This window comes from Ustilago hordei, assembly GCF_900519145.1.
Source record: "Ustilago hordei strain Uho2 genome assembly, contig: UHO2_contig_08, whole genome shotgun sequence".
NCBI classification, from domain to species: domain Eukaryota; kingdom Fungi; phylum Basidiomycota; class Ustilaginomycetes; order Ustilaginales; family Ustilaginaceae; genus Ustilago; species Ustilago hordei.
The window spans coordinates 134445-147581 of record NW_024545262.1 but is presented as its reverse complement, the minus strand read 5'-3'; the positions used below and the strand labels follow the sequence as shown (position 1 = coordinate 147581).

Genomic DNA, 13137 nt, shown 5'->3' with positions numbered 1-13137 from the left:
GTAGAGAGCTGGATCACAGTGAGGAACACCACCTACAGTGATGTCCAATGGTGATACAACACATGTGCTTGGATGTCTTTACAATGCACTGCAATTGCAATGATACAAAACAAATTAAAGAGTGAGCTAAGTAGTAAGTAGAGTGGGTGAGGATCCACTCGTATGCTATGGTGAAATGAGAGTATTTATGAGTTTATTCGGTGTCGCCTGCGACACCGCTCCTGCTCCTCTGAGGAGTGTTATCGACTGTCATAGGACCACATGCGCAGAAGAACTAATGTAAGCGGTTGTGCGCCTGAAACCAGGTTGGGTGCTTCCAGTTGATTTTGGTGAGATCAACTGAGTAAGCTCTATTTGGTATGTTTCAATTGAAGATAACCAGATGGTTGAGTTCTGGTAGGTTTCAGCTGACTGTCAGGGGTCTCGCGCCTGAAACCCAGGTCGGTCTGTCGAGATACTCGGTGACTATCAAACTGTGCAACAGCTATTGTCTCGGTATCTGTCTCAGCAAGCTAGTCGTTCGGTGACTATCAAGTTGCGCAATGGGTGGCGTTCATGTATATACTATCGTAGGTTTCGGCTGACCTCTGTGGACACTCCATTCAGGGGTAGCTCGGCATGATCAATATCAATGCGTAGATTATGATGACACCAAGGTCTGGTGTGAGTGTTGATGATGATGAGGTTGATGGTGTTGGTGATAAGGTTGGTGGCATCAACATGAGTGTCCAGTGTGTTGACTGATGCTTGCTTAAGGTGATCCCTGGACCGCAGTGGACTACTGCCTTCGGTTCTATCTTGATCCGGACCGCTAACCTGCTATGGGCGCCTTCGGATGTCAGGTAGTGGTGATACAACACACACACTACGATGAGGAGCAACCTTGATAGATTGCTGCTATGCTGACTGAAACTAATATATACTTATGCTGAAGTGATAACTAGTTATATGGTGAGTAGAGTGGATGAGGATCCACTTGACCTTTGATGATGAGAAAGCATGGTTATATACCTCTTCACAGTGTCGCCAGCGACACTGCTCCTGCTCTCTCTCCAGAGAGTACCTTCTTCATCGAGTACTGTACAGGGGGCCCCTCTGGCACCACTCCTGTCCTCCTTGATCTATTGACTCCTTCAGCACTGCTCCTCCTCCTTGCTATCCTGCTTGTTTGGCACCCCTGTGCCTCCTGAGTGGTGTTGACTCCTTTGACACTGCTCCTCCTCCTCAGGACCTGCTTGCCAGTTTCCTATACACTGCTCCTTCTCCTTTGACCAGTGACAGTTCCTTTGACTCTTGTCTCTCGAGCCCCTGAGTGGTAACCATCTGCATGCTCCTTGAGCTTGGTCCTCTTTGTGGCTGTGCCTGCTCCTTGAGCTTGGTCCTCCTTGTGGCTGTGCCTGGCCCTCCTTGCATATGACTCAGTGCTCCTTTGCATGTGAGTCCATAGGAGTCCATGGTCTCCATGGAGACTGCACTACGACCATGCTCTCTACTGGTATCGACTAGATCTTCGATACCTGTGCTCCTTCCATATGAACCAGTGACCCTCCTGCTTCTTGAGCATCCAGGCCCATGACACAGTGTCACAGGTGACACTGCAAAGATGTATATAATCATACCTTCTCATCATAGGTGGATGAGTGGATCTCCATCCACTCTACACCTTTCATTACTAGTTATAGCTTACACTTAAGCATACATTAGTACTCAGTCAGCAAGTTGCAATCTCAATAAGATTTCTTCCATCATAGTGTGTGTGTTGTATCACTGCTCCCTGACATCTGAAGGCAGTTCATAGAAACCTGCAGTCCAGTTAATGATAGAACCAAAGGCAGTCATCCACTGCAGTCCAGGGATCACCTCAAGCACTCAGTTGACACACTGGACACTCATGTCAGCGACAATGACAATCTCAACCACACCAGACCTTGGTGTTAGTACCAGTTCATATCAGTTATTGATCATGCCAAGCTACCTCTGGATGGAGTGTCCATAGCAGTTAGTTGAAACCTGCAATAGCAAAACCACTACTGCATCTTTGGGTGAGAAAAGTAATAGAGTTGTCTCTACTACATATCTCGCCAAAAATCATAATACCACAAGTGCTGTTGCATATTCTGACAGAATTCGTAATAGATGCAGTTCTATTACAGATATCAGGTTTTGGGCACATGACCTCTGACACAACACACACAATTGAAAGGTCGTTGCAAAGCCCTGCTATTGCAATGATGCTATTGTAACTAAGAGTAAGTAAGTGTAAAGTAGAGTGGATAAGGATCCACTTGTATGCTATGGTGAAATGAGAGTATTTATGTGTTTGTCTAGTGTTGCCTGCGACACCTCTCCTGCTCCCTCCAAGGAGGATTACTGCCTCCTTTCAACACTACTCCTCTTCCTTGAGCTGTGTGCCAACTCCTTCGATGCTGCTCTTCTACTGCTCAGGCAGTGTGTTGGTTTGTGTTACACTTCCCCCTTGCCTCCATGCTCCTCCTTGCCTGGTGATACATGTCAACCTCTTTAGCACTGCTCCTCCTCCCCATGGTTAATCCCTGGTCTCCTTAACACAGCTCTCCCCCTCCTAACTGGCAACTGTCTTTTCATCCCTTATCTTGCAAATCCCTTGATTGTGTGCTGGACCTTATTGTCATGCTCCCTGATCATGTGGTTGCCCCTGTGGCTGACTCTATATGGCTGTGAGCATGTCCCCCTGCATGGTGACCATCCATGTGATACTGAGCTTGGTCCTCTTCCTTGCATGTGATTGTTCCCATATGCTTCCCTTGCCTTCCAATGTCAGGGCCCCTTTTTCTGATCCTCCTGTGCTTCATTGTGACAAGTGACCCATTCTGTACCAATGGCTTTGGTCAGCATGTTTTGGTAAAACATACTGGCTAGGCTTGTTCTGGTCAATCCCAGTGAGATTAATCAAAACCCTAGGTTGTGGTTGATCTTGTGAATTATGTGCACAACTAGCCCGATCAGATTGTCAACACCCAATGCTTGCTTTCAGATTTTTTCTGTGCATGACCTTCTGCGCAGACCCTGTGACAGTATGTAGCAAAGCCACGGCGAGAACGACTCCACACCCTCGCAAACTTGGGTACCCACTGGAGCTAGTTTCCATGGATGTCATGGGTCCATTGCATAAGAGTCCCCAGTACTCATACATTCTGGTGATACATGATGCATACTCAGGCATGATATGGATTTGGGGCCTAACTAGCAAGGCCCAAGCGACTACAGAGGCATTATGGTGGATATTGGAGGTGCACCAAGCCACCCAACATCAAGCCAGCAAGGTAATGCTGGCTCAAAGTATCAAGGAGATTAGAGTCGACCAAGGGGAACTCTGGACAACTGTCATGGGACCGGATGCGCAGAAAGCAGGAAGGACCGAAGTCATATGAGGAGTGGCGCAGGAATCGCAGGATTGGGCAAAACGAGGAGCAGAGTTCATTGAGATCGGCAGTAGAGAGGCTCTACGGCAGGTCTTGCCCAAATTGGTATGAGCGGGATCTTACAACAAAACCCGCTGGAATCAGTAGTAACATGATCATACAACAGATCTTGCAGAAGCTGATGAAGGGACACCAATATCACAAATCCCACAATAGGACAGGTGGTAATGACATCTGGGTCTGCCACCCCAATGAAGCAGGGGCCTATTCAATGATGAACTCAGAGCAGGAGGATGGGTGAGATGAAGAAGGGGGCCAAGTTGCCACTCAGATGAAGTGGGAGTGGCCCCTATCAATGATGAAGCAACATGAGGACCTTCCATCCACAGGAAGGAAGGGAGGCAGTGCCAACAAGCGACATCACAAGGTAGGCAGGATGAGGGAGGAAGAGCAGTGTCTGAGGGGACCTCCTAGAGTAGAAGCAGTGTTGCAGGCGACATTGTGAGGACATCTATATAACCATGCTTTCTTGTCATAGTAGTTGAGTGGATCCTCATCCACTCTACACTCTACTTTACTAGCTATAACTTTCACACAAGTATACTTAGTATTCTGTCAACAGTTGCAATTGCAGAGCATTGCTTCTATTGTAGTGTGTGTGTTGTATCACCACTTCTTGACATCATCCAAAGGCAGTACTTCCTGTGGTCCAGATAACAATCGACACCAAAGGCATTTCATACTGCAGTCCAGCTCTCTTGATCTCAACCAAAGGCAGTCATCCACTGCAGTCCAGGGATCAATCAACCAACTCATTGACACACTGGACACTCATGTCAAAGCAAACACATTAGCATCAGAACTTGGTGCCACCTCAGACAAACTATTGGACCTTGATCATGTCAAGCTACCTCTGGATGGAGTGTCCCCAGTGGTCAGTTGAAATCTGTGATAACCTTTAGTTACAACATATTTGAGCAAGAACAGTCATAGAAGGCTTCTATGACAGATTCCAGCAAGAACAATAATAGAAGGCTTTTACTACAGATCTCGTGGAGATTAGCTGTAGTTGCCTTCTGATAACAGATTTCGGGTTTCAGGTGCGCAACCTCTGACAACAACATCCTTCCACAACCTATGTTCGGCAGCTGGCATCAAGATCACAGCCTCGCCGACGCAACAGCATACTGATAACACATTCGCCAAACATGCCATTCAGACCATCTAGAAGGTAGCACGATGCATGGTGTTTGATGCTAACATTGGTAAACAATGGTGACCCTATGCCATATCACAGGCGGTGTACATCCACAAACAAATCGCCAGAACAATGCAAGGAAACAAGACACCATTCAAGATTTCGAGTTCTTCTATGGTAAGACCTCTGATCTCCATAATGTCCATCGCTTCGGATGCATTGCATATGTAGTATTGTGCAGTAACACCAAGACCACCTGGCTCTGCAACAACCCAATAGCAAGCAAACACTTATGCCCCCATGCTCTTTGTGGTACCTATCTAGGCTACTCAAGTGCAGCCTGTGCAATCAAAGGGCACTGGGTCTGGTTACCAGAACTTAATCACATCCTCATCATCAAAGACATCTGCTTCTCAGAGCTTGAACACCTGGGTGAAGACACACTGTCCCCATATACACTGGTCTTATCCTGCAAAAACGAGTTGCTGTGTTCATACAGCTGGCTACCCACAAGTGATGAGTCACCAGAATCTAATGACAATGACAAAGCTACTCCTTCCTTATCATCCTTTTCGAGACAGTGAAACACACTCCATTCTGCAATGGCAATGTAGAATTAACATTCTTCCCAGAATGGGACCAAACCATGTCTGAGATCTGAGAGGCTGGTGAGATCATCATTGACATGGACACTATTCAAGCTGGCCTCCACAAACAATTAGATGTAGCAATGGCCAAAGGGGGACACCAACACAAACCTAGGAGATCACAACAACACCTCTCAACTTGAGTCACCTCAATTTGGTTCTCATGACAACTACATGCTGTTGAGACCTGAGTCACCAAATAGTGAAATGTCAGATCTACTGGCCTTGCATAGCTATACAGCCTTTGCTACAAGATGTGTGGTAGACCCAACAACTGAGGTCCTGGATCACCACCTTGACTGGATGGCCTTCACAGTTACTGTAATGAATGGCATTGCCCTAACTGCCAGTGGCAACAACTCTGCAGTGCAGACAGCATCCTGCTCAAGCCACTGTCACTGTTGGAAGTGAAAAGCCAAGATGACTGGGCAAAATGGAAGGAAGCCATGGTCACTGATATGGACAGCATGCTAAAAATGAATGTCTTTGAGCTAGTGGACATCCCCACAGATGGTAAACTCATTGGAGTGAGCTAGGTATACAAGTTGAAGCTAGATGCACAATGTTGTGCCACTAGGTATAAGGCAAGACTTGTTGCACAAGGTTACACACAAAGACCTGGCCTAGACTACAACCAAACTTTCAGTCTGGCTGTTCACTTCCAAACAGTGTGTATACTCCTTGCCCTTGCCCATTGATACAGACTTCATGCCACTCAACTCGATGTGAGTACAGCGTTCTTGAAAGGAAAAATAGACAAGGTTGTCCACATGCAGATTCCTCCTATATTTGAAACGTGTCAGGGGTCTCGCGCCTGAAACCTGATATCTGTAGTAGAACCACTTCTATTACTGATCCTGTCGAGATATGTGGTAAGATACCATGTATTATTATTTTGGTCAAGATCTGTTGTAGAAGGCCTCTATGACTTTTCTCACTCACATATGTGATAGATCAATTGCTATTGCAGGTTTTGACTGACTGCTGTGGACACTCCATCCAGAGGTAGCTTGGCACAATCAATAGCATTAGATGTATTGTGCTGACACCAAGGTCTGGTGTGAGTGATGCTGTGGGCACCAACACGAGTGTCCAGTGTGTCAACTGAGTGCTTGAAGTGATCCCCGGACCGCAGTATGAACCGCCTTCGGTGTTGATCGATGTCAGTGAGCGGTGATACAACACACACGCTACATAGAAGCAATGCTCTGCAATTGCTACTGTTGATGGAGTACTAATGTATACTTATGTGAAAGCAATAACTAGTAACATATGGTGTAGAGTGGATGGGGATCCACTCAACGACTATAGTGATGAGCATGGTTATATAGGTGTTATCACACTGTTGCCTGCGACATTGTGTCAGTGGTTTCTATAGGGGTGCCTCTCCCTTGTCAAGCATGACTCCTCTTGCTCCTGTGTCACAGAGCACCAGTGCTACCTCATCACTGATAGGGGTCACTCCCACTTCATCCAAGTGTGAAGCACCCCTCCTTCATCATGCTCCTCTACAATGATGCCCACCTCCCTGCACCACTTTCACTAGTGTATTGAGTCCCCTTCTTCATCGGGTGGCAAGCCCCTTCTTCATATGTTACCCACCAGCTGTGAGATCAGTGATAGACATATCCTCAAACCAGTCTTCAGGAAATCTGTTGTATGAGCTGGATACTACTGATCCCAATGGATTCTGTAGTAAGGCCTCTGCTACTACCAATCTTGACAGGTTCTGCCATAGAGCCTTCAATCCTACTGATCTCACTGATCTCTGTCAGAAACCTCGTGTAGCCCAATCCATGATTGTTGCACATGGTCACTTCATCTGACTCCCGTTCTTCCTGTGCATCCATCCATCTCCATGACAAAACGCACGAAAATGATGGGAAGTGCTACCACCTCAGGTAAGCCCTCTATGGTCTCAAGCAGGCAGGCCAGCTCTGGCATGCTGCCCTCAATGAACAACTACAGGCATTTGGATTCAAACAATGTTGCATGGAACCATGTGTCTACACTTGGGGAATCAAAGACACCATGGTGATGCTTGCAGTCTACATTGACAATCTACTTGTCATTGGGGCAACATTGTCACACATCGGATCAGTCAGACAGCAGCTATCCAACATCTTCAGCATCATGGACCAGGGAAACATGTCACACATCATTGGCATGAACAACAAATATGATCATGAATCACACACCCTTTCAATTGATCAAAGCAGATACATCAAGGGAATCCTTGAAAAGTTTGGCTTGCATGAAGCCTGGTCAGCACAATCACTAGCCACAGAAGCATTCAACAAAATGGGTCTGCAACAAGGTGAAGGAGCCAATGCTGAGGAGATCAGGTACTACACTTCACTGGTTGGATTGCTACTCTGGATCGCACAAGGGACCTGACCTGACATAGCTTTTGCAGTTGGACAGTGTGCTCATTTTGTTGCCAACCCATCAAGCAAGCACCTAGTAGTTGCCAAATGGATCATCAAGTACTTAAAAGGAATGATTGACATAAGCCTAGTAGCAAGCCAGGTTAGCAGCAGACAGGTGTTAAAAGGTTGGATGGACTCAGACTGGGCAGGATCACAAGAATGTAGTTGCTCAATGACAGGGTACATCTTTGCCATTGACAGGTTTGTATGTAGTTGGTCCTCCCAACTCCAACCAACTGTAGCAAACAGTTCAGTCAAAGCAGAGTATGTCACACTAACAGCTGCAGCAAGGGAAATGCTATGGACATCCATGTTCCTAAAAGAACTGGACCAATCACTATCAAGGACATTGGCAATCCATGTGACTGCCAAACCTGGGCACTGCACTCACACAATGGAGAACTAGCACTTGACCTGACCATACCAATTTTGTATAGCAACTCATCTGGAGCTTGAGTTATTGCTAACAATCCACAGCATTTCAAGAGGACAAAACACATTGACATTGCACATTTCTTCTTATGGGATGAAGTCACTGATGGCCAACTCACAATAGCTCCTGTCCAAAGTAGCGAGAATCTTGTGGACATCCTGACCAAGCCCCTTGCCACACCAAGACTTACATATCTTCAATGATTGTTAGACCTGACAGTATGATAAGGATGAACCAGGTCGAGAGGGGGTGTTGGAGATTACAATCCAGTCCAATCTAAAGGATGACATAGATCAGATCTGCAAGAGATTAGGCAGAGCAGATTTGATTGGAGATCAAATGAGGCAGATCTGATCAGGTATTGGGAAGGACAGATCTGATCAGGATCAGGCAAGACTGTTACAAGAGAGGGATCAGGTACAAGCATGTCCCACTCCATATAGTATAGTGTTTTGCTCTTTAGGGGGTATCAAAGTTTTTGCATTTTTAAAAATGCGGGTTTTTTGAAAAGCACATTTTTGGAGGGAATTTGAACCCCCCCCCCCAAGGAAATGCAGGTTTCCAAAAATGCGATGAAGTCATATGGCCAATAAGAGATGTAACCTAACAGTGAGCATATGTTACTTGTCCTGCTCTCATTGCTATCACCCATTGCTTGCTTATATCTTGCTTTCCTCTTCACACAATGCACTCAATGTAATGTTTCATATGGTGGTGAGAAGAGTTGTATTGAACAGCAGAAGAGAGAGTGCCTGTCAGATCAAGAATGGTTGTGTCAAGACTTGCTCCTGTCTCCAAGCTGAAGCACTTTGAGTCATGGCATTGTAGTCCACAGTAGTCCTCTCATGATGTCAAGACAATGCAGTAGTGTCTTCCTCAGTGTGCCCAGTGGATCTGAACAGCACCTGGAACAAATCCTCTTGAAGATCATGTGCAGCAGAACTTTGAAGTCTTGACACTGCATACTGCAACATTCCTTGCATTGCAGAGGCAAAATCCAGTTTGTATCTGTGCTGATTTGTGCATCTTGTCCTCCTGAGCTCTCATGTATCCCTGGCATCAAGTTGGAGGCTTTGAACAACCTCATTCACCTCATCCTCAGAGAAAGAGGGCAACAGCAGGTTGGCAATATCAGCAGGACAGTCATATCAACTTGCAAAGGTGTGTGCAACAATGCAGGCTTGGATCATCTTGGCAGCAGTGATGCAGTCCTTGACATGGTAGATGTTACCACAATAGCCTGTAAGGCACTGGAAGCAGTTCTTCAGGTATGCAATGGCATGTTCAACTCATACTCAGACTCAAGAGAGCATGTAGTTGAAGTGTTGAAGGTCTCAACTCTTGTCAGCAGCAATGTGAGAGAATGGTCCAACTGTGAAGGCAGAATGGCCATATCCACCATCAACCCAGGTGAACTCACCTTCATCAAGGTACAGGTGAGGCTTCTTGAGGATGTTGCTGCCTGAGGTCCAAACCTTTGAATCCTGAATGCTGCCAGGCTGTCCAACAACTGATTCAACAATCTGCAGTGAGTGTGGCAGGATCACCAGTGCTACATTGATGCTGTGGAAGCCTTTATAGCAGAAGTGCTCTTGACTGAGCACTCCTGGCTTCCAGGCAAGAGGGATGTGCATGCCATCCACCACAAGCCAGCCCTTACCCCACTCTTCAACCCCAGTTGTATTGCACACCCAGGCAGAAGCATGTTGTCTCTCTCCCTCTGAAGCAAACTGCATGACCTCATTGTTTAGCTCAAGGAGGCCATTGACTGTGTGATTGGTGTATCCAACAATGCTCCCAACACCACAGCTGCATTGCAAAGCAGTGTCATGTTCACCACCTCCATTTCCAGAATGGCCTAGTCTGTACAGAGCCACTGAAAGGATCTCTTGCACTCTGTTGAGAGACATCAAACCTGAGCTGCTGTAGTTCCACTGGAAAGCCTCTGTTTTCTGGAGTCACATGGCAAGATTGTTGAATGCTTCAGGGGACATATGAACAAGTCCATGATACATCCTATGATTGCTTGATTTGTACCTGTTGAGAAGGTGGATAAGCTTATTGGTGCAGCCAAGAGGAGTGTAACATGTGATTGTGTACCTTTGCTTGCATATGAAAGTGTACAAGCAGACAAGGTGTCATGAGAGCAGAAGTGGGTTGCCATTGTCATCCAAGTTGTCAATGTCAGTGCTGCAGGAGTGCTGCACTCTGTCAGCATTTTGGATGACCTCTGCAGGTATAGAGAGCTCAAGAGTGCAGACAATGTTGTTGAGAATTACTTGCTTGTTGCTGTAGCATGTCAGGGGTCTCGCGCCTGAAACCCAGGTCGGTCTGTCGAGATACTCGGTGACTATCAAACTGTGCAACAGCTATTGTCCCGGTATCGGTGACTATCAAATTGCGCAGTGACAGCAGGTGGCATTCGTTGTATATACTATCGTAGGTTTCGGCTGACCTCTGTGGACACTCCGTTCAGGGGTAGCTCAGCACGATCAATAGCAATGCTTCGGTTATGATGACACCAAGGTCTGGTGTGAGTGTTGATGATGATGAGGTTGATGACGTTGGTGTTAAGGTAAGGTTGATGAATGTTGATGATAGCGAGGTTGATGGTGTTGGTGATAAAGTTGGTGGTGTCAACACGAGTGTCCAGTGTGTTGACTTTGACGCTTGAAGTGATCCCCAGACCGCAGTGGACTACTGCCTTCGGTTCTATCTATATCCAGACTGCTAACCTACTATGAGGCACCTACAGACATCAGGTAGTGGTGATACAACACACACACTATGATGAGGAGCAACCTTGATAGATTGCTGCTATGCTGACTGAAACTAATATATACTTATGCTGAAGTGATAACTAGTTATGGTGAGTAGAGTGGATGAGGATCCACTCAGCCTATGATGATGAGAAAGTATGGTTATATACCTCTTCACAGCATCGCCAGCGATGCTGCTCCTGCTCTCTCTCCAGAGAGTACCTTCTTCATTGAGTACTGCTCAGGGGCCTCTCCTGCTTGGCACCCCTGTGCCTCTTGAGTGGTGTCGACTCCTTCGACACTGCTCCTTCTCCTCATGACCTGGTGTCAACTCCTTTGACACTGCTCCTCTTCCTCAGGACCTGCCTGCTAGTGTCCTATACACTGCTCCTTCTCCTTTGACCGGTGACAGTTCCTTTGACTCTTGTCTCTCAAGCCCCTGAGTGGTAACCATCTGAGCTTGGTCCTCCTCGTGGCTGTGCCTGGCCCTCCTCGCATGTGGCTCATGTCCTCCTTTGCATGTGAGTCCGTAGGAGTCCATGGTCTCCATGGAGACTGCACTACGACCATGCTCTCTACTGGTATCAACTAGATCTTCGATACCTGTGCTCCTTCCATATGAACCAGTGGCCCTCCTGCTTCTTGAGCATCCAGGCCCATGACATAGCACACCATGGCTGGAAGGAGGAAGGGGGTTGGAGAGGGAGCATGGAGAGGGGGGATGGCAACAAGAGCAATGCCAAAAGGTTGCAGAGTGGAGTGGTGGTAGTAATGGAAGAGGTGTGAGAGTGGAAAAATTTGTTTAAATGCTTTGGAGCTCATTACATGACTGCACTGCACATCATTTTTATTCACCTCATACTTGCACTCTACAGAAAAACACTCAGAAATGACTTTGCATTGAGACTGGATGATGGTACATGTAATGCTACAAGACAGGAAGATTGAATGAAGAGTCTGTGTTGTTGTTGTTGCTGGTGTTCTGATGAGTGTCCTGTTCACCACTGGCCTGAGAAGCAAGGAGGCACACCATCTCCATCACCATGTCATGATCACACATGAGAATGTGTTCATTGCACTCTTTCTCCTCCCTCTCGTGCTGCATGTGCATCTCCTCATGCTTGGTATGCTCAGCCTCCAGTATTTTCTCATGTCTGGTGCATTCCTGTTCAAGCTGCAGGTGGATCTGAAGGGTATCAATGGAAGAATGATAGAAAGCTTCAGCAAGTGTGTTGCACTTGTGATCAAGGGCACCTTGCTTGTGCTTGGTGCTTGGAGAGAGCTGGGCTGAAGGTTGAAAAGAGGTGGAATCAAAGACATCCAAGCCACCAGCAGTGGAGGAAGGTGGTTGAGCCTGCAAAGGTGAAGGCAAAGGTGTGGTAAAAATGTCATCATCACCAGCACCAGCAAAGGATGCACCAGAAGTGGATGCAACAGCAGCAGGGGGGTTGGTGGGTTCCATCAAGTTGAGAATAGGAGGCAAACCACAGCTGTGAGTGCTGTGATCATACAGCTTGCTGCCACAAATATCCATGGGTATGTCAGCTGAGCCATTGGAAGGCATGTCAGCCTTGTCATCACTGGTGAAGTCAAGACTGGGAGTTGTGATAAGTGCTGTGGGATTGGCATAGAATCAGCCATTCATCATCTTGTGCATCCTTTCAAACCAAGTGTACTTTGTTGACAGGGCAATGTGAGATATGTAGGACTGTTTAAAATTGAAAGTATGAATCAGCATTCAAGCATACCATTGCAAGCAACAAAGATCACAAAAACTTACCAGGTTGGATGCATCCATGTCCTCCAGCAGCATACCAGCTCCAGTGAGTGAAAGCTTCTTCTTCTCCCTGTAGTATGTCTCTAGCAGCCACCTCAGCTTGGCCTTGATGCAATTGGGATTGACAGATGCACCTGGGAAAATCATCTTGGAGATCTCCCAAAAAATGGGATGTTTGTGAAGTTTGAGGGCTGGATTGCTCTCAGCTGATTCTCAAGATGGCAGCAGAGCATGCTGGTAGGACTTGCTGTTGTAGAGGATTGTGACAAGGTGAAGAACATTGGCACCTGACCATGTGAAGTTCTTCTTGCCTGTGGCAGATCTAGAGGCTCAAGTTGGATAGGAAGTGCAGATGTCAGAAGCACTTGTAGAACCAGATTGAGACAGTGCAGGCACACTTTCAATGTGAGTTGCAGAGATTGTAGGTGTAGTGGACTGGCATAACAACTCTGCAGAGATGTCACAAGAATCATCAGTGGAGGAGGTCATGTTG

General features: G+C 46.7%; 2 protein-coding genes across 2 annotated transcripts; one reads left to right on the top strand and one right to left on the bottom strand.

The window, feature by feature from the left end:
* Positions 1 to 2999: 2999 nt before the first annotated feature.
* UHO2_04172 (uncharacterized protein) lies at positions 3000 to 3410 on the top strand (the record flags this gene model as incomplete). The annotated part of the gene is made up of 1 exon (XM_041555845.1): positions 3000 to 3410. One exon carries the CDS (start codon positions 3000 to 3002, stop codon positions 3408 to 3410), a length of 411 nt encoding a protein of 136 aa, XP_041411779.1.
* An 8385-nt stretch (positions 3411 to 11795) lies between these two features.
* On the bottom strand, positions 11796 to 12791 carry UHO2_04171 (uncharacterized protein; the record flags this gene model as incomplete). The annotated part of the gene is made up of 3 exons (XM_041555844.1): positions 11796 to 12447; positions 12535 to 12575; positions 12648 to 12791. 3 exons carry the CDS (start codon positions 12789 to 12791, stop codon positions 11796 to 11798), a joined length of 837 nt encoding a protein of 278 aa, XP_041411778.1.
* Between the last annotated feature and the right edge of the window lie 346 nt (positions 12792 to 13137).